The 21,205-nt window shown below is 38.8% G+C and overlaps 2 protein-coding genes across 3 annotated transcripts; both read left to right on the forward strand.

Annotated features, from left to right (window-relative positions):
- Positions 1 to 1,800: 1,800 nt before the first annotated feature.
- LOC118804695 (cytochrome c-type heme lyase) lies at positions 1,801 to 8,089 on the forward strand. 2 transcript variants are annotated; one of them, XM_036565291.1, is made up of 7 exons: positions 1,801 to 1,912; positions 3,720 to 3,839; positions 4,016 to 4,185; positions 4,651 to 4,799; positions 5,982 to 6,101; positions 6,195 to 6,281; positions 7,486 to 8,089. In XM_036565291.1, the coding sequence occupies exons 2-7, from the start codon at positions 3,740 to 3,742 to the stop codon at positions 7,676 to 7,678; spliced, it is 819 nt and encodes a 272-aa protein (XP_036421184.1). In that variant the 5' UTR covers positions 1,801 to 1,912; positions 3,720 to 3,739; the 3' UTR covers positions 7,679 to 8,089. The 2 variants fall into 2 exon arrangements, with proteins under 2 accessions (XP_036421184.1, XP_036421185.1); XM_036565292.1 differs by having other exon boundaries at positions 1,809 to 1,912; positions 3,716 to 3,839.
- A 1,851-nt stretch (positions 8,090 to 9,940) lies between these two features.
- On the forward strand, positions 9,941 to 17,647 carry rwdd3 (RWD domain containing 3). Its single transcript, XM_036565293.1, has 4 exons — positions 9,941 to 10,124; positions 14,032 to 14,498; positions 16,373 to 16,488; positions 16,624 to 17,647. Exons 1-4 carry the CDS (start codon positions 10,040 to 10,042, stop codon positions 16,733 to 16,735), a joined length of 780 nt encoding a protein of 259 aa, XP_036421186.1. The 5' UTR covers positions 9,941 to 10,039; the 3' UTR covers positions 16,736 to 17,647.
- Positions 17,648 to 21,205: the final 3,558 nt, after the last annotated feature.

Here is a 21,205-nt window from a genome sequence, read left to right on the forward strand (position 1 = left end):
TCTGTTCACCCCCCACACGTTTATATTACACATGTGGTGTTGGGTGAACCCGCGGGGAGTAAAAGTGTGGAGGTGCTGTGTCCTTCACTCTGTTCTTCTCCTACAAGGCCTGCTGTTAGTGTGTGTGTATGTGTGTGTGTGAGGGTGGACAACATGGACAGGCTGCTGATTGGCTACAGCTGCTAAAGGAGAACCCTACGCTGGACACTTGTGATATTTTAAACATCTGGTATTTTTACACAAATTGTTTTGGCTGTATTGATTTAAAAACACAGTAATGCGGTGGGTCCAGCAGACCACTGAGTAACAACAACATCAACACCACATACATGGTGAATGTTTATAGAATACAAGGTGATCTTAATTAATGCAAGATATAAACAGTTTCTTTAGTATAAACTACCAAAAACAAGCAGACAATGAAGCGGTACACTCAGTGGCCACTTTATCAGAAACCCCTCTCTTGTAGCTCCACCTTGACTGTAGATCATCTGTTGATGCAGTTTGGATTTGTGATCCTCTGGCTCTTCATCACTGGTCAGTTTCTGACCACAGAGCCGCTCTTGGATCAGCTAAAAACTCCCTCACAGAAGTTTATTACGTTAGATGGACATGAACTCAGATAGTGAGAGGATAGTGAGCTGCTGTTGGCCCACTGATGGCAAAGCTGGTGGCCCACTGGCTTTTTGCTTAGCATACTTGATGTCGCCCTCTGGTGGTTAAGCAGAGTGTCACACAAACTGCCACTTCACTGTTTTTCAACTCACAGTCCAATTTACTGTTTTTTCCTTCATTTGTTTCTTCTGTGTTCTGTTGTAAATTAGTTTACCACAGAAAACAGTGGGTTATACAGTGGGTTATACAGCTATAACCAATCTAGCACAGTGTCAGTAACATTTTCACTCAAATCATTTTATAGGAGGTCAGTCATTCATTATTTCCCCCCAGTTTTTGTAATATAATTTTGTAATATTCGCCTTGATTATTTTCCAAAATAAAAGACTGTGTGCATTTAAAATCTGTTTGATGACATTAAAAACCAGTTAGACTTTGTATGCAGGACAGTAATCTGGTGGTCCGATGGTTTACCGGCAACGGTATACAGTCAGCGGAGTGCCAACCTTATCAAACCAGCGGACCAATATATGCTTCCTATCTGGAAATACGCTCCCTGATATCTGAGACATTGCTTTATGATAGTTGAAGAAGCTTTATGGAAAACCTGATTTTTTTTTATTCTTTCCATTCATGGTGGGGAGGTGCATGTAGGGTGTTGTGAGCGAAATAGTCCCCAAAGAAAACACTGTTTTTCAGATTTACCACTATTTTGCCATCATCAGGATCACATATAATAACTCATGTATGTTGTCATATATAGGTTGTTTCAGTAAATAAAAAGGCTGTGTTTGCATTGTAGACGTCACAACCTCTGGTTTTTGTGGCTAAGTTTCTCTACAGAATCACCATTTCTTATCAAACCACTCTGAACGGCATCTCAAGAATGGAATTAAGCATTGGTTTAATTCCCTTTAATCCTAAATTACAGTATGCATTTAACCCTTCAGACGTCTGGTTCCTATCACCACCACTGTGAGCAATTCTGAGTAGGTAAGTTGCTCTAGAATGGAGCATTTTACATCAAACCACCCTGAACGACTCTGTTTACGTCCCACGGGTTTAATTATTCAGAAAATTTAGAAAAAATGGTGGAGCTCCTGTTATACTGTCCAATCCAGCTGCACTCCAATCCAGCAGGTGGCAGTATAGAGGCGCAGATCCCTGTAGTTCACCAGTAGGTCAGCATGCTGTGTGCAGTGTGAATGTGGCGACATTGAGAAGGTCTTGGGTTGAATTATAAACAGAAATATTAATCTACCGAAGGGACGAGACGAGATCTGACTGTAAGATAAAGGTAATTTATTCAGGTCTTTTAATGTGTACAGTTCAGTACAGTCGGCTTCCGGTCTCCTGTGTTATGTGACTGCTGTAAAAACTGCAAGGACTTTTGTGTAACATGTTCGTTCAGACTAAGTCCAGAAAATAAAAACTGTCATAATAATGACTGAAAATATTAATATTGAGCTACAACGATGTCTACAATGCTGAAGGTATTATCCAGGCTAACTGAGAAGTAGGTAGTAGCCACGAAGCTGAAGTCAGCTTCTTATTAGCCGGCTTCTAGTTCGAATTCCCCCGTTCCACCTTAAATGGTGCAGCAGTTACATTCAGAATAAATTAACCTAAATAGAAAATAGGAAGCCAACTTAAGCCTCGTGTAGTAGCCTAACTAGTGACATTAATTCAGTTTTATATGCTTAAATACAATTTTCTGTTTTCTGTTTAAGGTGGAACGGGAAATTAAATACAATTTTCTATTTTCTTTTAAGGTGGAACTGAAAAATTCGAATAGGAAGCCAACTTCAGCTTTCGTGTAGTAGCCTGACTAGTGACATTAACTCAGTTTTATATGCTTAAATAAAATTTTCTGTTTTCTGTTTAAGGTGGAACGGGAATTAAATACAATTTTCTAATTAAGGTGGAACGGAAAAATTTGAATACAAAGCCAACTTCAGCCTCGTGTAGTAGCCTGACTAGTGACATTAACTCAGTTTTATCCACTTAAATACAATTTTCTGTTTTCTGTTTAAGGTGGAACGGGAAATAAATACAATTTTCTATTTAAGGTGGAACGGAAAAATTCAAATATGAAGCCAACTTCAGCCTCGTGTAGTAGCCTATTAACTCAGTTTTTTCCACTTAAATACACTTTTACAATTTTCCACTTAAATACACTTTTACAATTTCCTAATGATAATACTTTTCATTGTGCTCAGGTCTCTTTTAATTAGCGGATAAAGATGTTACATTTAAAGGGAAACTCCATTGATTTTTCAAATTTTCTGAATAATTAAACCATTAAGATGTAAACAAACTCATTCACAGCAGTTGATGTAAAATATTCAGTTCTAGAGAAACTTACAGAATCAGAATTGTTTACAGTGGTGTTGATAGGAACCAGACGTCCACCTCTAAAAGCTCCCTCACAAAGAGCTGTTAGGTGATGAATTCACCGCCTGATGTCTGAGACGTTGTTTTGCGATAGTTTTGAGATCAGATTTTGGTCTAAAACTTATTCTTTAAAATATGGTTGGAGCTAAACTCTTCAGGACCAGGATTGAGCACCCCTGTAGATGTTGGAACATTGCTGTGAGGATTTGATTGCATTCAGCCCCAAGAGCATTAGTGAGGTCATGTACTGATGTTGGATAATTAGTTCTGGATCACTACAACTCATCCCAAAGGTGCTGGATGGAGTTCAGTAACTCCAGCACAGTGTCGCTGCACTGCAACAATGGTCAAGCAAAATTATTGTAAAACTACTCGGTATATCTAATATTTCAAGTTTTGAGCTGGTTGTAGGAATATAATAAGAAGTATCTTCTTTCTTATCTTATGTTTCTACAACCATCTCAAAAATTGAAATGTTAGATATTTTGAGTTGTCTTAAGGTAATTTTACTTTGATACCATTTTTGCAGTGCGGTCCAAAGCCCAATGCTGGGGGGCTTTATTCCCCTCTAGTTCGACACTTGATGTTCCAGAGCATCCCATTCTATTAACAGTGCTTTTCTATTGAGATTATACAAGCTGTGTGAACACCTGTATCAGCAGTGGTGCATCATAGGTGACTATAGTGACTGTGCTGTGTTTGCCTGCTAGGTTCAGATTAGGCAGAGACCATGTCCAGTCCTTTGGGCACTGTCAAAGCAGAGGGCCTCGTAATGCCTGACCTAGGCCAAGCTCCACAAGGCTGCCCCATGCACCAGGACACCAAAAAAAGTAAGTTCTCCTTGCTGTTTAATTGTATTAATTTAGTTAAACTGTCCAGTAATTAGCTCTACCTGAATTAAATAAGAGATATAGATAGATGTACTTTATACTCCCAGAGGGGAAACTGGGGATCCTGTACTCTGTTTTCCAACTGTTCAGCCTTAAGTTTGTGTCTTTGTTTCCAGGTGCACCTCCACCTGGGTGCCCCATGCACCAGGCGTCAGCTAAAGAGCATCCAAAGAGCGTTCCAGATGTTCCAGCACATCAGGAGAGGGCCTATGAATTTGTGGAGTGTCCTATGAGAGCTGCTGGTGGAGGCAGACCCACAGCACACGACATCGACCCTGCTAATATGGTACAGCAAATCCTGTCGCTATGGATTATAGTAGATCAAATCTACAGATGATTTTGACTGTTATGCATTTATTGCATTTCAGAGGAGCAGAATGTTTAGGTGACGTGGGGTTACTGGGCTAAAATATCTGTGTTTTTTTTATTTTAATGTGCTTGTAAGTCTACAGAAATACACGTTATATGCTTGTGTGTTTATTCCCGGTTTCTGTATTTTATAAATGTTAATGTATCGCATTGGCCGATATGTACACGAAAAAAAAAAATTGTATATTAGCATCAGCCCAGAATGCCCATATCCGTGCGTCCTCAATGAAAACTATGTGATGCCAAAAAATACATGTAAATGCTGGCATTCATTAATCTTTTTAAACCCAAGTAATTGTGACTAGGCTAAAATATTTAGGAGTTTGCTCCCCTTCTGTTGAAGCCAGTGGCCTCAATTCCAAATTTGTCCTGTCCATTTCAGATGCCTCCACCTAATCAGCAGCCTTCGCCCGGTCAGCCTTTTTCTCTGTCTGTGAAAAGAGAGGAGTCTACTATCCCTCGTGCCAGTTCAGGTCAGAACTGGGTCTACCCATCTGAGCAGATGTTCTGGAACGCTATGCTAAGGAAAGGGTAAGTAGATATCAGAGTGGTAGTTCAGTAAATACAGTCACAAGCGAAAGTTTGGGCCTTTCCTGCTCAAATTCCATGGTTTGTTGATTTTCTAAGTGACAATAAGTTATGACGTCCTCTACAGAGAGCACACTTCAGCACAGTTTAATATACAGTTAGTGTTTATTTGCTCAGTTTAACATATTAGGGGGGAAAAGCTGAACATAAAATGTGGCTTGCGTTGTCGGCTCAAGAAGGGCCTGGGTTCGATTCCCCGGCCGGGCGACCAGGGTCCTTTCTGGGTGAAGTTTGCATGTTCTCCCCGTGTCTGAGTGGGTTTCCTCCCACAGTCTAAAGACATGCAGTCAGGCTAATTGGACACGCTAAATTGCCCCTAGGTGTGAGTGTTGTCTGTCTGCCTTGCGATGGACTGGCGACCTGTCCAGGGTGTTTCCTGCCTTCTACCCAATGACTGCTGGGATAGGCCCCAGCTCCCCCACCGCAACCCAGGAGGATAAGTGGTTTAGATGGTGTGTGTGTATGTGTGACTTTTCTTTTCCCCCAGTATATTAAATGTAGTAAATAAATAGAAACTGTGCTGTGACATTTGCAGAAAAATGCCATATTTAAGTTTGATCCCTGTCCCAACCCCCCCTCCACTTTTGTTGCTAACAAGTAATGGAACTTTATGGCTCACCAATTAGCATCATTGCTACCTGCATGCTTAAATCATCACCACACTTGCTTTAAACCATGCATGTCAACCCTGGGGACCTTCCAGGCCAAAGTGCTGCGGAGATCAGCGTTTACCCTCATCTGACATTCTGAATTCAGTCGTAAAGGCTGTGCTGGTGCAGTGTTTTGGCCCACGAGGTCTGGAGCCTGACACATGTGACTTAAACCGTGTGGAGTTGTTGAGTAATCTCTATTAGACTTGCTCAGGTTTCTGGCACTGTTTGATGTACTCTTTAAAAATGGTCAAAAGTATGACACAATTTAAGCTGCAAGATGGGAGCTGCTGCTGGTTTTAGCTTTGCAACAGAATCTCGTACAGTTTCATTCAAGGGAAAATTTCTTTTTTCATTGTTTTTTGCATTATTGTTTTTTTTTAAGGATAATATGTACCTCACTCAAAGCCAGCTAATTAATCTTCAGTCATATGTGATCATTGAATGAATACGATGTACTTAAAATGTCCACCAGGTGGCGCTGGAGAGAGCAAGACATCTCTCAGAAAGACATGAAAAACATCATTAGGATTCACAACCAGAACAATGAACAGGCATGGAAGGAGATCCTGAGATGGGAGGCACTGCATTTAAAGTAGGTCAAGAGGAACCCTGTTATCTACCTATACTGTTTTCTTGGAGCCTGTAGAGTTATTGATCAGTCATGATTCTGTACGCTCCCCCACAGAGAGTGCCCGTGTGGACCTTCTCTTCTAAGGTTTGGAGGCAAAGCGAAAGATTTCACTCCAAGAGCCCGTTTTCGTCACTGGATGGGGTGAGTCACTGTCACTGTCACTGTGAAGTCAGAGACCACCCATCATTTGTTTAATTTCAGGTCAAAATGGCCATTAAGTACAAGTTATTGATTTTTTTTGTTGGGAGATATTTCTGAGGAAACTGGATATAATATACACTGTTAGAAATAAAGGTTCTGTGCAGGTACATTTTTCGTTCATCGAGGTAAAAACAATGTAAATGTTCCCTCAAAGGTACAACAGTGGTTTTAAGGTCCAACTGTGAACCTTAAATAAGTTTTTCCAGGTAAAAAAGTTTTAAAACAGAACAAAAAAAAAGCCTGGAGGCGAGACGGGGTGTGTGGAGTCAATACAACTTAGAAAATATCATTTCAGTGGATTATGGTACAGTTATGTTCCCCCGACTAAAGGTACTGAGACGTACCTCTTGAGGGTCCTGCCCCAGTGACAGTTTAGTACCTTTATATCTGAGAGTGTAGTCTGCATGTATAAGAAATGGAAAGATTCCAAAAAATTGGAAAAAAGTTTCCCCAGTAACTTTACAAGACCTGACAGACCAAACGGTCCCCATCAGATAAACAGCACTTAAAGCTTTCATCTCTGAGAGAGAGGAGAAAATCAAGCTGCTTCAGATCTGAAAACATCCACAGGTGTTTCTGTCCATCCTTCCACTGTGAGAAGACGACTCAGCGCTGTGGGTCTGAAAGGATGTGTAGCTGTCAAGAAGAACCTCACTGAGAAAAGGAGACGGACACATCAAACAAAGAAGAAGAAGATGAAGAATGTTTGCACTTAACACCAAAAGTGAACATCTGAGATGTGGAGTAAGGTTTTACAGGCTGATGGGTCTAAATTTGTCATTGGGATTAAATGTATTGTGAGAAACAAAAAATGCAACCAACGTCTAAGACTGAACTTTGTAGGTGTGAAAAAAAAACAGATTTCTTTTAAAAACTCAGCGAGTCTCCTGAAAAGAATGGAAGCTGTAATAAAGGTAGAGTGGACACACTAAATACTAAACAAAAGTATTTAAATATTAAAATATATATATATATATATATATATATATATATATATATATATATATATATATATATATATATATCTCTTTAGTTGTTGATGATCGTATGATTTTACTATATATTAACAGGGTGGTCTCTGATTTTTGCACAGTGCTGACAATAAACTACACTGTTTTTCTCTTTCATGTCTCTGTTGCTGCAGGCATGAGCTTCCATTTGACCGGCACGACTGGATAGTTAACCGATGTGGAAAAGAGGTCAGATATGTGATAGACTACTACGATGGAGGTCAGGGATCCAGTCACACCATCCTAGACGTCCGTCCAGCGTTTGACTCTTTAGAGGCCGTGTGGGATCGTATGAAGGTGGCCTGGTGGAGATGGACGTCCTCATGAACCTGTTCTACTGCGAGTAGATAGGACTTATATTAAAATATATTTATTAATAACACTCTGGCTTACTTACTCGGTTTGACAGGAGATGCTGAGATGACCTCATCTTTGCCTCTTATGCACAAGAATGCAATGTCCTGCACTAATTAGCAGTGGTTGCTATTCAGGTTATGCCATGTTATTATGGGCTGTAAGTGTGATTCGAGCTAATGTACATTAGTAGAATGTAAACTTCCCAGTGAGAAAGTTGACTGTAAGGTTATATCAGCGCTTTCGCTTCATATGCTGCAGATTCTGATGATAACAGGATAAACCTCATGACAATTAAAGTGGAATTCCACTGATTTTTATAGATTTCTACATAGTTAAATGGTTGAGATGGTTAAATTGTAAACGGAGTCATTCAGAGTGGTTTGGTGTGAAATGCTCTGTTCTTGAGAAACTTAGTCAGAAGTGGTGGTGATAGGAACCAGACGTCCGCCTCTAAAAGCTCCCTCACAGAAATGGTTATGAATAGAATTCTACTCTGAATGACTTTGTTTACATCAAGTGAATTCATACTTTTGGAAAAAATGGTGGAATTCCCCTTCATGATCACTCTTTACTGTTTGGACAGTTTATTCATGAAAAAATCAACTCTAAGACAAAAATATAAAGATTTCAGAAATGTTCATTAAACTGCAACGATCTATGATGTGTTATTATTTAATATCGCTGCTGTTGGAACAAAAACCTTGTGTGTCTATTTTTGTCATTTTTCAGTATTTGACATAATTTGGAAGTGCCTGTTGTCGTTTACATTACGGGTTAATTTCATGATGAACGGACCAAAAGAAACGGCCCAAAATGATGTAGCAAAAAGTCTGGTTCCATTGACTTACATTAAAATTAAACTATGTTTTTTTCCTTCTCCTGTAAAGTTGCTATTTTGGAGACGCAAGGTTTTGTTCAGACAGCAGCGATATGTAGAATCAGTCATACGAAAACAGACTGTGGTTCTTGAGGAAGATGCTGATTGTTCGGAAGTAATTATGTGTAAAAAAGTTGTAAGATACTGTAATATATTGTTTCTCCTCTCTGTTCAAATTTGTTAGAGCTGTGCAGTCGGAGGTGAAGCTCCAGCTCTATTCCAGTTATACCAATAGTTTAATAGAATATTGAGATACTCATAGCTGTAAGTGTTGGACTAGACTCGGAGCTGAACTTACTCACTGATTTACTCTGCTGTACCAATATGTACTAATTAAATACTGATTTTACTGAAAGAATGATGTATAGTCTCTAGTAAATAATTTCTTTTTTCTGCATATGTGTTTATTTCTTTCTTTAAAATTGGCGTTGGTCTCTTTAAAAACATGTAATCTGTATGAATGGCTTAGTTCTATTGACTTCAACACTGTCTGCTATTAGCTGGTGCTAAATAATAGTGCAGAGGAAAAAATGCAGTTTGAACACCCTGAAACAAACTCTCTGCAAATTTAGTGCACCGTTTCTGAGTATTTGCTGTTTAACATATTGGAAAAAATATGCAATTCAAACTTTTATATAAACATAAACATTTATTGTGTATTAAAAATTGCAGAAGTTTGTTTTCTGTAGAGAATAAAGTGTTAAACTCGGCAACAAAACATAGGAGTGTGCAAACTTAACTTTTACATATGATACATATGTTTACATATGACTTCACACGTGTACATGGTGGCGGTGGTGTGTTAGTGTGTGTTGTCCTGGTGCGAGTGAATCAGACATGCTGGAGTTTTTAAACACCTCGGTGTCGCTGCTGGACTGAGAATAGTCCACCAACCAAAAATATCCAGCCAACAACGTCCTGTGACCACTGATGAAGGACTAGAGGACGACCGACACAAACTGTGCAGCAGCAGATGAGCTATCGTCTCTGACTTTACATCTACAAGGTGGACTGACAAGGTAGGAGTGTCTAATAGAGTGGACAGTGAGTGGACACAGTGTTTTAAAAACTCCAGCAGCACTGCTGTGTCTGATCCACTCAGACCAGTGCAACACACACTAACACACCACCACCACGTCAGTGTTACTGCAGTGCTGAGAATGATCCACCACCCAAATAGTACCTGCTCTGTGAGGGTCCATGGGGGTCCTGACCACTGAAGAACAGGGTAAAAGGGGGCTAACAAAGTATGCAGAGAAACAGATGGACTACAGTCTGTAACTGTACACACTCGGAACTGAGTATTTGTAGTTCAGTGTTGCAGCACGGGCTTTAAATGTTTCCACACCATCACACGCCCACGTGGTCTGTGTTTACAGCGGCTCTACAGCTGAGCTCGGTTCGGGAAACTGGTTCTGAAACTGAAACTCTTCTTTTAAATTCTCTCTGCTGAAATGTGTGAGGAGGTTCTGGATGAACTGTCGGTTCTGTCTGCGATTTTCTGCGGAAAGGACGAGTTTGAGGTGATGGAGGAGTCAGGTAACCCAGAGCACCTGAAACCACGCCGGTGTAGCCCCAGCCAGCCACTCAGCAGGTTCTGTTAGGGGCTGAGCCAGAGAACCTGGAGAGAGGAGAATGTTTAATTTTTAATTTTTAATTTTTTTATTGCTAGAGGAATAAGCAATTATCAGAGACAGGGTTTCAGTATAACAATGAGAAGTCAAAAATGTAAATAAAGGAAATTAAGAATACTATAAAAAAGTGATATATCATTCATATATATATGAACCTTTTTAGCCAACTGTGTCTGAACACATCGGAATTAGACCTCCGCATTTAACCCATCCGTGCAGTGAAACACCACATACACACTAGTGAACACACACACTAAGGGGCAGTGAGCACACTTGCCCGGAGCGGTGGGCAGCCCTATCCACAGTGCCCAGGGAGCAGTTGGGGGTTAGGTGCCTTGCTCAAAGGCACTTCAGTCTGTCACGTACTGTCAGCTGAGAGGATCGAACTGGCGACCTTCCAGTCACAAGGCTGGTTCCCTAGCCTCCAGCCCACGACTATATAAATAACGAATAAAGTACATTCATAAACTGAAAAGCAGATTATCACATCTTGCATGAGGTAAGTTAGTGGAACAAGTCTTCAGACAACGTTGTATGTTCTCAATACGGTCATTAGCTTAGCTGTTTTTTTACAATACATATACTGGATTGAGGAGATATGATTGTAAAAGTTATTTTTAAATGCACTGTAAAATGGGATTCTCTTTGCAAATTTCATTTTATGGATGAAATATTTACCAAGTAGAATGAACAGATTAAGCAAGTAGCAAATGTCCTTATTGGAGTCTTTATAATAAAATAAAATATCAAAAAACATCATCATTTTTTGTCCAATATCCTTCATTGCATCATACCAAAAATTCTTAGAATGAATACAGTAGAATAAGATGTGTTGTAGAGAGGAGAATTACCACTCTGTAATGTCTTCCGGGTTTCTCAAACACTAGAGGGCGCTCCCGACTGAGTCCAAAATGAATGGGTTGATGTGGAGCATTTGAGCAAAATCATAGTTTATAAATACTGAAACATTTTTAATGTAAAAGAATACAATCATTTCCTGAACACAGAGCAGCATAAAACATTTTAACACCGCTGTTATATTTTAAAGAGCTTTTAAACTCGACTTAAAGGAGTTTATAACGGCGCCTCATGTATATTCATGACGTCAGTCAGCGCGAACAGCCAATGAGCTGCTCCGCTCGCCAACCAATCAGCACTCAGTAGCAGTAATGCCAGCATAGCCGGTTTATGAGGAGCCTGGCCTCTTCCTATTTCCCCTGTTATATCGAAAACATGACTCCTAAATGCCAGAGGGCGCCTGCGAGTGAGTCCTCAGTGAATGGAAGTAAATAGAGTTCAACGGCTAAAAACGAAAAGTTAAAACAGTTTCTAATCACTCGCCCAGAACGTTTCTTTAATTTTAGAAAGTAGAAGGATGGATTTCACTAAAAAAAACAAAGAAAACTCACCTGTATGTTTCCTTTTTTCTACAGCAAACGGGTTTTGGGCAGCAGGAGGCGGGCATTAGTGCTAGAGAGTGATGATTGATTGGCGAGCGGAGCAGCTCATTGGCTAACAGACGTCATGGACGTACATGAGGTGTCCTTTTAAACTCCTATAACTCGAGTTTAAAAGCTCTTAAATTCTAACAGCAGTGTTAAAATGATTTATGCTGCTCTGTGTTCAGGAAATGATTGTATTCTTTTACATTAGAAATGTTTAAGCATTTATAAACTATGATTTTGCTCAAATGCTCCATATCAACCCATTCATTTTGGACTCACTCTGGAGCGCCCTCTAGTGTTTGAGAAAACCGTAAGACATGGCAGAGCGGTAATTCTCCTCTCTACAAGTTCTCTGATGCCAGGTCCTGCTGCCCAAAACCCATTTGCTGTAGAAAAACGGAAATACATAGGTAAGATTTCTTTGTTTTTTTAGTGAAATACATCTGTCTACTTTCCAAAATTAAAGGAACGTTCTGGGCTTTTTTAGAAACTATTTAAACTTTTCGTTTTTAGCTGTTGAGCTCCATTTACTCTCATTCACTAAGGACTTGCTCACAGGTGCCCTCTGGCATTTAGGAGTCATGTTTTTGATATAACAAATAGGAAGACACCAGGCTCCTCATAAACCGTCTTTGGCTAAGCAGGGAGTTACTGTTTCACTCTGTATTTTTATGGCCTCATCCTCATCCTCATCTGCTCTGGAGCTCAGATGTTTAGGATCAAAGTTGTCTGTGATGTAAAGCCAGTTTTATAGCTGATACATTGATAGAATGACTATAATGTGATGATAATGATGTGAAACTTAATATGTTTCAAATGATTTTGTAGAAAGCTGTAACAGAGATTTTTAATGGGTGTTAATGATCACATTAGTCACTCCTGGTGGCTCTAATGAATTCATTTGCTGTGTTTTCTGGCTGTTTAATAGTTCTTCCTTTTTGGGTTTTGGGAAATGATAATTATGAAGTTTCAAGTTTACAAAGACAATTAATTCATTCATTTAGACCTGTTTGCAAGGTATTATATGAAAATTTGATCCAAAGAACACATTTATACATAAATACGTACTTGATTTATGTGTTGCAAAGGTGATAATAATAATAACAATAACAATAATAACAATAATAATAGCAATAATAATAATAATAATAATAATAATAATAATCATAATAATACTACTAATAATAATCACTAAAAATACATGTGGCCCTTAGGCTGGCTTTACATGGTGAAACTTAAGTTGCTTGAAACGTACATGAAACTAAGTTGCAGAATGTGTCATGCAACTTATTTGAAACTAGTCTCAACTATGTAGAACCAGTTTCATGAAACAGCCAATCAATCAAGGCATTGATATTGCGTCACATGCTCATAGCAACATGTTCCTTATAGTTGTATGAAAGGTTGTAACGTTATGCAACGTTAGTTGCTTGAAACCAACTAAATTGCACTTGACTTATAAAAGCATCCCGCAGCTCGCTTGAAACTCGGCTGTAACAGTTGCAAGTGTTTCCACTTCATGAAACAAGTTTCATGAAACAGCCAATCAAAACGGCAATAACACATCACATGATCACATCAACGTTCACTTGATCAATGGACAAGAAAAAACAGCAGATGGTTTATTGAGTGGTTGAAAAGGAGACCCACCTGACTCGAGTTGGTAGTTTTCCATTTTGCCAGTTTGCTGAGCCACGAAAACAAGTTAACGTATCTGTAAGCAGTAATAACATTTAAATGCTGTTTGTGTCAAACTGTGTAAATCGTTATATTACGCAATGATTTACATAATTTAATTATTAATTTTCTCCTCACTTGATGCCAAAGACTGGAAATTATTACAGAAGTGTAGAGTGAGATTTGGACCACTTTGAACTTTATAACAGCTACGTAAACCTTAATTTTCAAAGGCTTATCATACCCACAACATGTAAAAAACACAAGTGTACATTAAAGAACCTTAGATAGGTTGATAAAAGACTGATGTATAGATACAGAAAATAATAAAGAACTGGAATAAAATATACAAAAACGCAAATATGTGATTACGAGCAAATACGTAGCAAAATAGTGCTGATTTGGCTTACTAGTGGCGTAATCAAATGTGTTGCATGCAACTTTGTGTTTAAATTACTTTGTGTAACTGTCAAGTTGCATGGAAATGATGTTGCAGGCAACTCACAGCATGCAACCAGTTGCTTGAAAGTTGCACTGTGTAAAGGTTTAAGGGGTGAATATAGTTTGAAGCTACACTGTAGAAAGTATTAGTGAATAAAATAACAAGAACTATTAATATGACGATTCCAGTAATGAGTCCAGCTTTATGAGCACCACTGCATTGACCTGCTCCTCTCTCCCTGTGTGTAGCCGAGACAGGCCTCGTGTACCGCATCCACACACTGGTACAGACAGACAAGAAGGAAACACCTCTGAACCTGACCTTTCACCTCCCTCCCGGGTACCCAGACGCTCCTCCGGACGTGAGCATCAGCTCCAGCGAGCTGTCCAGGAAACAGTGCCAGGAGCTGAAGGAGATGGTAGTGAATAAAGCGCACAGTCTCCAGGCCAGGCCCATGGTCCACGAGCTGGTCATGTGGCTCCAGCAGAACTTCTCTGACCTTATCGCAACTTCAGACGTCCTCCAGAGCCAAAACATGGCAGACAGCGAGGCTGAGGGACTCTGGACAGCACTGCTTCATTTAGACCACATGAGATCCAAAGCTAAATACATCAGACTGATTGAAAAGTGGACGGCAGAGCTGAGACTCACTGGACGACTCTTCGTGGGAAAGCCTATTCTGATTCTGCTGCAAGGAGAGAGGAGGAGCATTAAGGTGAGCTGTAATATTCACTGTAGGAGGCACATCAGATTAAAGATCAGATTAGATCAGATCAGATTAAACTGTTTATTCATATCGTAGTAGCCTGATAGCAGGTGTGTTAACTCGCTACTGAGATGGAGCACAAACTCCTAACTCATAAAGCAGTGATTTTAAAATGTTTTTTATTTTTTTATTTTTCTTTAAATACAGATTTTAGATCTTGTTTTTATTTGTCATCGTATGTATGTTAATAATTTGTGTCATTTTCTTACATGATTTTAAATTAATACTTATAATTTCTTGTATTACTCTTTAATTTTATCTCCTGTTCATAAAGCACTTTCAGCTACTACCGGCATGAAAGGTGCTAAATAATTAAAAAACATTATTATTATTATTATTATTATTATTATTATTATTATTTAGGATGTATGTTTCTGAACGATTCTGTTATAATTCTTAAAGAAATGATTCAGTGCATCATGAAATCTCAGAGTTCAGAATGATTTGGTTTAATTTGATTATTGTGATACATTATAATTAATAATAATAAATATTTTACATTTTTTATATACAAATATACAAATGTGACTGAAGGAACTGCTATGTACGCAGTAGTGGAATGTACACAAAATACAGCATACACGCTTAAAAAAGATGGTTCTTTAAGGGTTCTTCAATAAAGAAAATGGTTCAATATAGAACCATAAACACTCAAAGAACCCCTTGCATGATTAAAGGGTTCTTTGCATCATGAAAGGGTTCTTCAGATAGATGGAGAATGTGCTGAAGATGGTGCATATTTAATGCACAATTGTTGTTTATTCGCTGAATTTAACATATTGGGGGGGGGGAATAAATGGTCTGTGCAAAAATTCTGGCACATTTTTGTTTAATTTTTTCCAAATCAAGAAATAGAAATTGTGCTCTAATATATGAAGTAAAATGTCATATTTTAATGTGGAGAGGATGTGTTAACTTGTTTTTTAATTTATTTTTATTTTTACTATTTTTCCTTAAAAAATCAACGAAACGTCATTTGACAGCGACCGTTTAAACTTAACAAAATATCCGACAAAATAAGCCAGCATAGTATCAACGTCTAATGATGTTGGAATGTCACGTCTAATTGACGTTGGGTTTTGGTGACCATACCTCACGACTACATGTCAATATTTTATGCCAATATGACGTTGACGTGACGTTTGTAAGACGTTGGATTTTGGTTGCCTGACACAAAAATTTTAAACCGACAAAATATCAACGGCTAATGATGTTGGATTGTCACGTCGAATTGACGTTAAGGTTATGACGTTAAATAGACGTTGGGTTTTGGTGACCATACCTCACGACTACATGTCAGTATTTTATGTCAATATGACGTTGACGTGACGTTTGTAAGACGTTGGATTTTGGTTGCCTGACACCACAATTTTAAACCAACAATATATGACTGTAAATTTACACTGGCCGACACCCTTTTTAGTCTTTTCTTTCATGGTTTCTTACATAAAATATCAGATATTAGTGGTTATTTGTATATTTTAGGGCCTTAAACTCATTTGTGACGTTGGTTGAGCCCTAATCAGAAATAATCTCAGTTCCTCCTTTGTTTCCTTTACCTAGAAAATCAGTTTGACCTGGTGTTCACACTTTTGCTCACAACTGTAAGTCTTTTGGGGGTTGTTTGGACCTGTTGATCTTTGCGTTATGAGCCGGGCACACGTCCACTGCGTCACTGTGCTACCCCGACAGTGAGACTCAAACCCACAGTCCCTGCCTTAGCAGAGCAGTGTGTTAACCATTGAGCACCTGGGTCTCTATTAATTATCTTAATGTCTTTAAAAATACTTTACAGAGTTATGAATCTCAGTTCTTCTCTACAGGAGTATATCCACCTCCAGAGGACAGCGAAAGTTGATGTTGACTCATCAGGGAAACGGTGCAAAGAGAAGATGATGAGCGTTTTATGTGAAACTCCTCTTTCTGAGGATTTTAAAAGGTAAGAGCCTCCCCATCCTACGTTTTTGCTCTCTTTTAAAAAATAATTCCTCATTAAACTCTTTCGTCCTCATTAATATTTAGCCAGTTACTTCATCTGTCGCTCTCCTTTTTCTTCCTCTGCCCTTTATTTCAGGATATCGACTTTTGAAGTGAAAGAAGCTTTATCTTTAGAGGACCTCAGAAAGGAGTTTGATGAAGTTGGAGCCTTGAAGCTCTACCAAGAGTTTGTTCCCTCGTTACTGTAAATGGATTCTTCAGTGTTAGACTGTTTTTCTGTTTATTGGCACTGGGTGGAGCCCAAGACTGCTTTTACATGTGACTCCTGGAAAAACCGGGACCAGACAGGACCCTCGGGGTGAAATCTTCTACCCCCTAATGGTTAAATACTGCAGGAGAATGATGGCCTGACATTTTCGCCTTGAAGGCTGTTCAGAAATGCTCTGGATCAATTGTATGTTTTAAACCCCGTATTTAAGTTAACCTTTACATTTTCTCGTCTGCAGTAATTCTCGTCCTATTTGTGAGATGGACAGAGCAGATAGAAACATCTTACACAAGAACGATTTTGCAGACTGTGTGTGTGTCAGGGCAGCCTTCAAGAGCATTTTCCTCCACGCTTAAAGGGCTCATTATGCGGAGAAACAAATTTTGTGATTTTCTACTCTGACGCAGCATGAAAGTTTGAGTTTGATGTAGAACGTAAACTTGGATCAAATTATAAAGCGTACAGTTCGCTCCCCAGCCCATATACCATCGCTGTCCAGAGAAAACAGTGTGTCTCCATTTTTGTCTATTTTATGTTTTCTATATCAATTCAACACACCAGCTGTCCTTTACATTGTGTGAAATTTTCATGATGATTGGACCAATGGAAACGCTCTAAAATCACTTAGAATAAAATCTCTTTACATTGACTTACATTGAAAGGTAAGAGTGTTTTTACCCTCTCCTGTAAAGTCACTGTTTTGGAGATACTTGTTATTCTTTGGAAAGTGACGATATGGAAATAAGCTGCATTTTGAATTCAGTGCTTTTGTGATGTCACAAAAAACCCAACCCATTTACGTAGCTCCTCCTGTTTAGCCTACAGCAGTTTGGCCACACCCATTCACACTGAAGTTATACAGAGTTATACATTTATTTTCCTGTATTTTATTTTTTTCTCAAGGTCCACTTCTAGCATTTGTGTGATTTTGTGTGTTTTATATACACTGATCAGGCATAACATTATGACACTGACGTGGTGGTGGTGTGTTAGTGTGTGTTGTGCTGGTCTGAGTGGATCAGACACAGCAGTGCTGCTGGAGTTTTTAAACACTGTGTCCACTCACTGTCCACTCTATTAGACACTCCTACCTTGTCAGTCCACCTTGTAGATGTAAAGTCAGAGACGATAGCTCATCTGCTGCTGCACAGTTTGTGTTGGTCATCCTCTAGTCCTTCATCAGTGGTCACTGGACGCTGCCCACAGGACGCTGTTGGCTGGATATTTTGGTTGGTGGACTATTCTCAGTCCAGGAGTGACACTGAGGTGTTTAAAAACTCCAGCAGCACTGCTGTGTCTGATCCACTCAGATCAGTGCAACACACACTAACATACAAACACCACGTCAGTGTTACTGCAGTGCTGAGAATGATCCAAATAGTACCTGCTCTGTGAGGGTCCATGGGGGTCCTGACCTCTGAAGAACAGGGTTAAAGTGGGCTAACAAAGTATGCAGAGAAACAGATGGACTACAGTCTGTAACTGTAGAACTACAAAGTGCACCTATATAGTAAGTGGAGCTGATAAAATGGACAATGAGTGTAGAAACAAGGAGGTGGTCATAATGTTATGCCTGATCGGTGTGTATCTAACACAAACAGATCTACAAACTGAATTGCTGTGTATAAAATTGTTACAATTTTTTATCTATAATAACAGAATAATAAAATGTATTTTGTTATAATTTGATATTTATTTTTTCACTTATCTCAGTCTGATTCATGCATTTAAGAGTTGATTACTTACTTTAAATCTCCATGAATGTCCCCATTTATCTGAGCACTAGTTGAGAACAGGCTGCATATGGTTTCTCACATTTTCTCTCACTCCTCCTCCTCCACCCACTCCTATATCAGCCTCTCCTGAACATAAGCAGCTGTTGGTTATAGCTTACAGGGGGATTTATGTAAAATTACGCTTTGTAAATCGTGATTAACAGAGCTTAATGAAAATCACCTCGCTGCCCTTTTCCCGCCGTCCCCTCCGAACAATAAATTCACCTTGTTTGACCTTTTCCTGGACATGTTCTTCCGAAACAACAGGGCTTAAATGTCATCTACGTAGTGGCATTTACTTGTATAAAATCGCTCTTCGATCTGGTGCGGAAGCAGTGCAGCTTTCAGAGAGACTGAGAGGTGAGTGATGGACACTCGCAGCCGGGTTACGGGGGGAGCCAGGGGGGCTCAGCTCCCCTGAAAACCATTACAACTTAAGTTTGGGAGTGTGTTTGGGGGGGATAGTGTGTTTATGTAAACCTGACCGAATCAAACTCCAAAGATCCTCCATTCTCACTTCTGTGTCTTACTGTTCTGGCAGCTGGAGTTGCTGTTCTGCCAAGCCCTGCTTTTGGTATCCTGTCTTAAAGGGCCCACTTAATGGAAAACGGCATTTTCTTCACTCTTTAAGAAATACCTGAGATGAAGTATGTAGATATGTTTTATGCATGCCAACATTGCCCAGCTTTAACAGACAATCACTATCATGCTTTCTGGATTTGTCCCCTGACCCAGCAGTTATAGTTTAGGCTATCAGAGATTTTGGGCCTTGTCATCCCTTAATGTCCCATTGTAGCACTACTTAATGACCTTTCCTCACTTTCAGCACCCAATCACCTCAAATCCTTTATATTCATATCACTTACCACTGTCAAAAAAGTTAAACTGCTGAACTGGAAGGACAGAACCAAAATTTCAATAAGGCATTGGCTTAACCTCCTCATGGATCACTGCAACTTGTAAAGACTCGCAGCAAATTTTACAAACAACACAAAATCATTCAAGGAAACCTGGTCACAATTTTTACAATATATTGAGAGCTAATTTCTCTCACAATGGTGTTTGGAGGGGGGTTGGGTGGTTGTGGTACCACATCACCTTATGTCTGTATGATCATTAATGAATGATGAGTTGTGACATTAATAGCGAAATGAAAAAGAAAAAAAAAATAATAATAATCGCTCCTCAGTCTGTACATCTCATATATGGAAACTCTGCTGCAAAAAAGCAGTTAATGATTTTTGTGACATCACAAAAACAAACAAATTCACATATATCACCTATTCAGCCTGTAGCAGTTTAGCTCCACCCATGCAGTGAAGTTGTAGTGAGTGTGTTTACCTGCACTTAATAATCCGATAACTGCAGAAAATCAGATTTTGTCAGTAATCCGATCAACATGTTTATATGCAGTTGAGTAATCAGATAATTGGGGAAACTCCAGGTCTATATGAGTCAGACAGTAATCAGATTTCTGCTTTGGAACCAGCCAATAAACTCACAGAAGAAGACGTGATGGAAACGTAATGTAAAACTCAAACTTCATGCTGCGCCTTTTTTTAAAAAACATTGCACCACTTTACCTGAAAATATGAACAAACATCATCTAGAAGATGAAGAATATTTAAATCCTTAATTTTGGCGAGGATATTGTCGGTTTCAGCGTCGCTCCAAAAGAGTTTTCCTGCGTTTTGCAGCAGCGCTGCTTGCTTATTTCCGGTACCACCGTCTGTTTCCGCACATGGGCAGACCGAGAAATATGAAAGAAATCAGAGTAAGAGTTTACATGCACTGAGAAATCTGACTACAGAGCCAAAATCCAATCTCTTTATCAGATTTCTTAATCAGATTTCTAGATCGGAGGATGGTGTTCACATGACCATTTGGATAATCGGATTATGATCTGATATTGAGTGCATGTAAACGCACTCAGTGTTTCAGTCCAGACTGCTTTTTAAACGAGGCACAATACAAGGCAGCCAATCAGAACAGAGCTTATTTACATATGTCAAGTCTTAAAGGCCCAGTAACAAAAACAGCCTGTTGAATTCTTATAGAGGTTGGAAAAGTTTGTGTAAAAATGAATACTGACTGTTTCTGGTACATTAATCAATCAATCAATTAATCAATCAATCAATCAATCAATCAATCAATCAACCTTCATTTAACCTCAGAGAACATTGTGGGTGACTCTCATTTACAATGTTGCCGAGTTGATACAGGAAAAGGGATTGATAATGTGTAAGAACATATCAAATAATAAAAGTCAATTTAATAAAAAATGACTCAAATCAGGAAAGTATAAAAAATGAAACATTAACAATAAAAATACATAAAAAATAGCAGAAAATATAAAACAATAATTAGAGCATAACTAAAATGTGAAAGTTAAAAAAATCAAAAGAAGATAAATAAAACAAAGAAGGAAAAGATCAAAAAGGAAACTTAAAATGACTAAAATAATTAAAAAATCATAATCAAAATAAGAATAGGAAGAAGAATAATATAAAAACAAATAAATAAATAATAAAATAATGAAAATAAAAAATAAACAGGTAAAACAGTTGCAGGCAGAGTGGAGGTGGTTAGAGAGCAAAAGTGTAAACGTTTAAAAAATAAACCCACACAAACATTACAAGTGGACCAAAGGCGAAAAATGGAATATGTTGAATACG

Source organism: Colossoma macropomum, unplaced genomic scaffold, assembly GCF_904425465.1.
Source record: "Colossoma macropomum unplaced genomic scaffold, Colossoma_macropomum, whole genome shotgun sequence".
Classification (NCBI taxonomy): Eukaryota; Metazoa; Chordata; class Actinopteri; order Characiformes; family Serrasalmidae; genus Colossoma; species Colossoma macropomum.

What these genes read in the sequence shown, in the direction of transcription:
- LOC118804695 (XM_036565291.1), top strand. Translation starts at nt 3,740, where the DNA reads ATGTCCAGTCCTTTGGGCACTGTCAAAGCAGAGGGCCTCGTAATGCCT. An exon ending in ACATCGACCCTGCTAATATG is followed by an intron (nt 4,186 to 4,650) that starts GTACAGCAAATC and finishes TGTCCATTTCAG; the next exon opens with ATGCCTCCACCTAATCAGCA. An exon ending in AACGCTATGCTAAGGAAAGG is followed by an intron (nt 4,800 to 5,981) that starts GTAAGTAGATAT and finishes AATGTCCACCAG; the next exon opens with GTGGCGCTGGAGAGAGCAAG.
- rwdd3 (XM_036565293.1), top strand. Translation starts at nt 10,040, where the DNA reads ATGTGTGAGGAGGTTCTGGATGAACTGTCGGTTCTGTCTGCGATTTTC. An exon ending in TGAGGTGATGGAGGAGTCAG is followed by an intron (nt 10,125 to 14,031) that starts GTAACCCAGAGC and finishes CCCTGTGTGTAG; the next exon opens with CCGAGACAGGCCTCGTGTAC. An exon ending in CTTTCTGAGGATTTTAAAAG is followed by an intron (nt 16,489 to 16,623) that starts GTAAGAGCCTCC and finishes CCTTTATTTCAG; the next exon opens with GATATCGACTTTTGAAGTGA.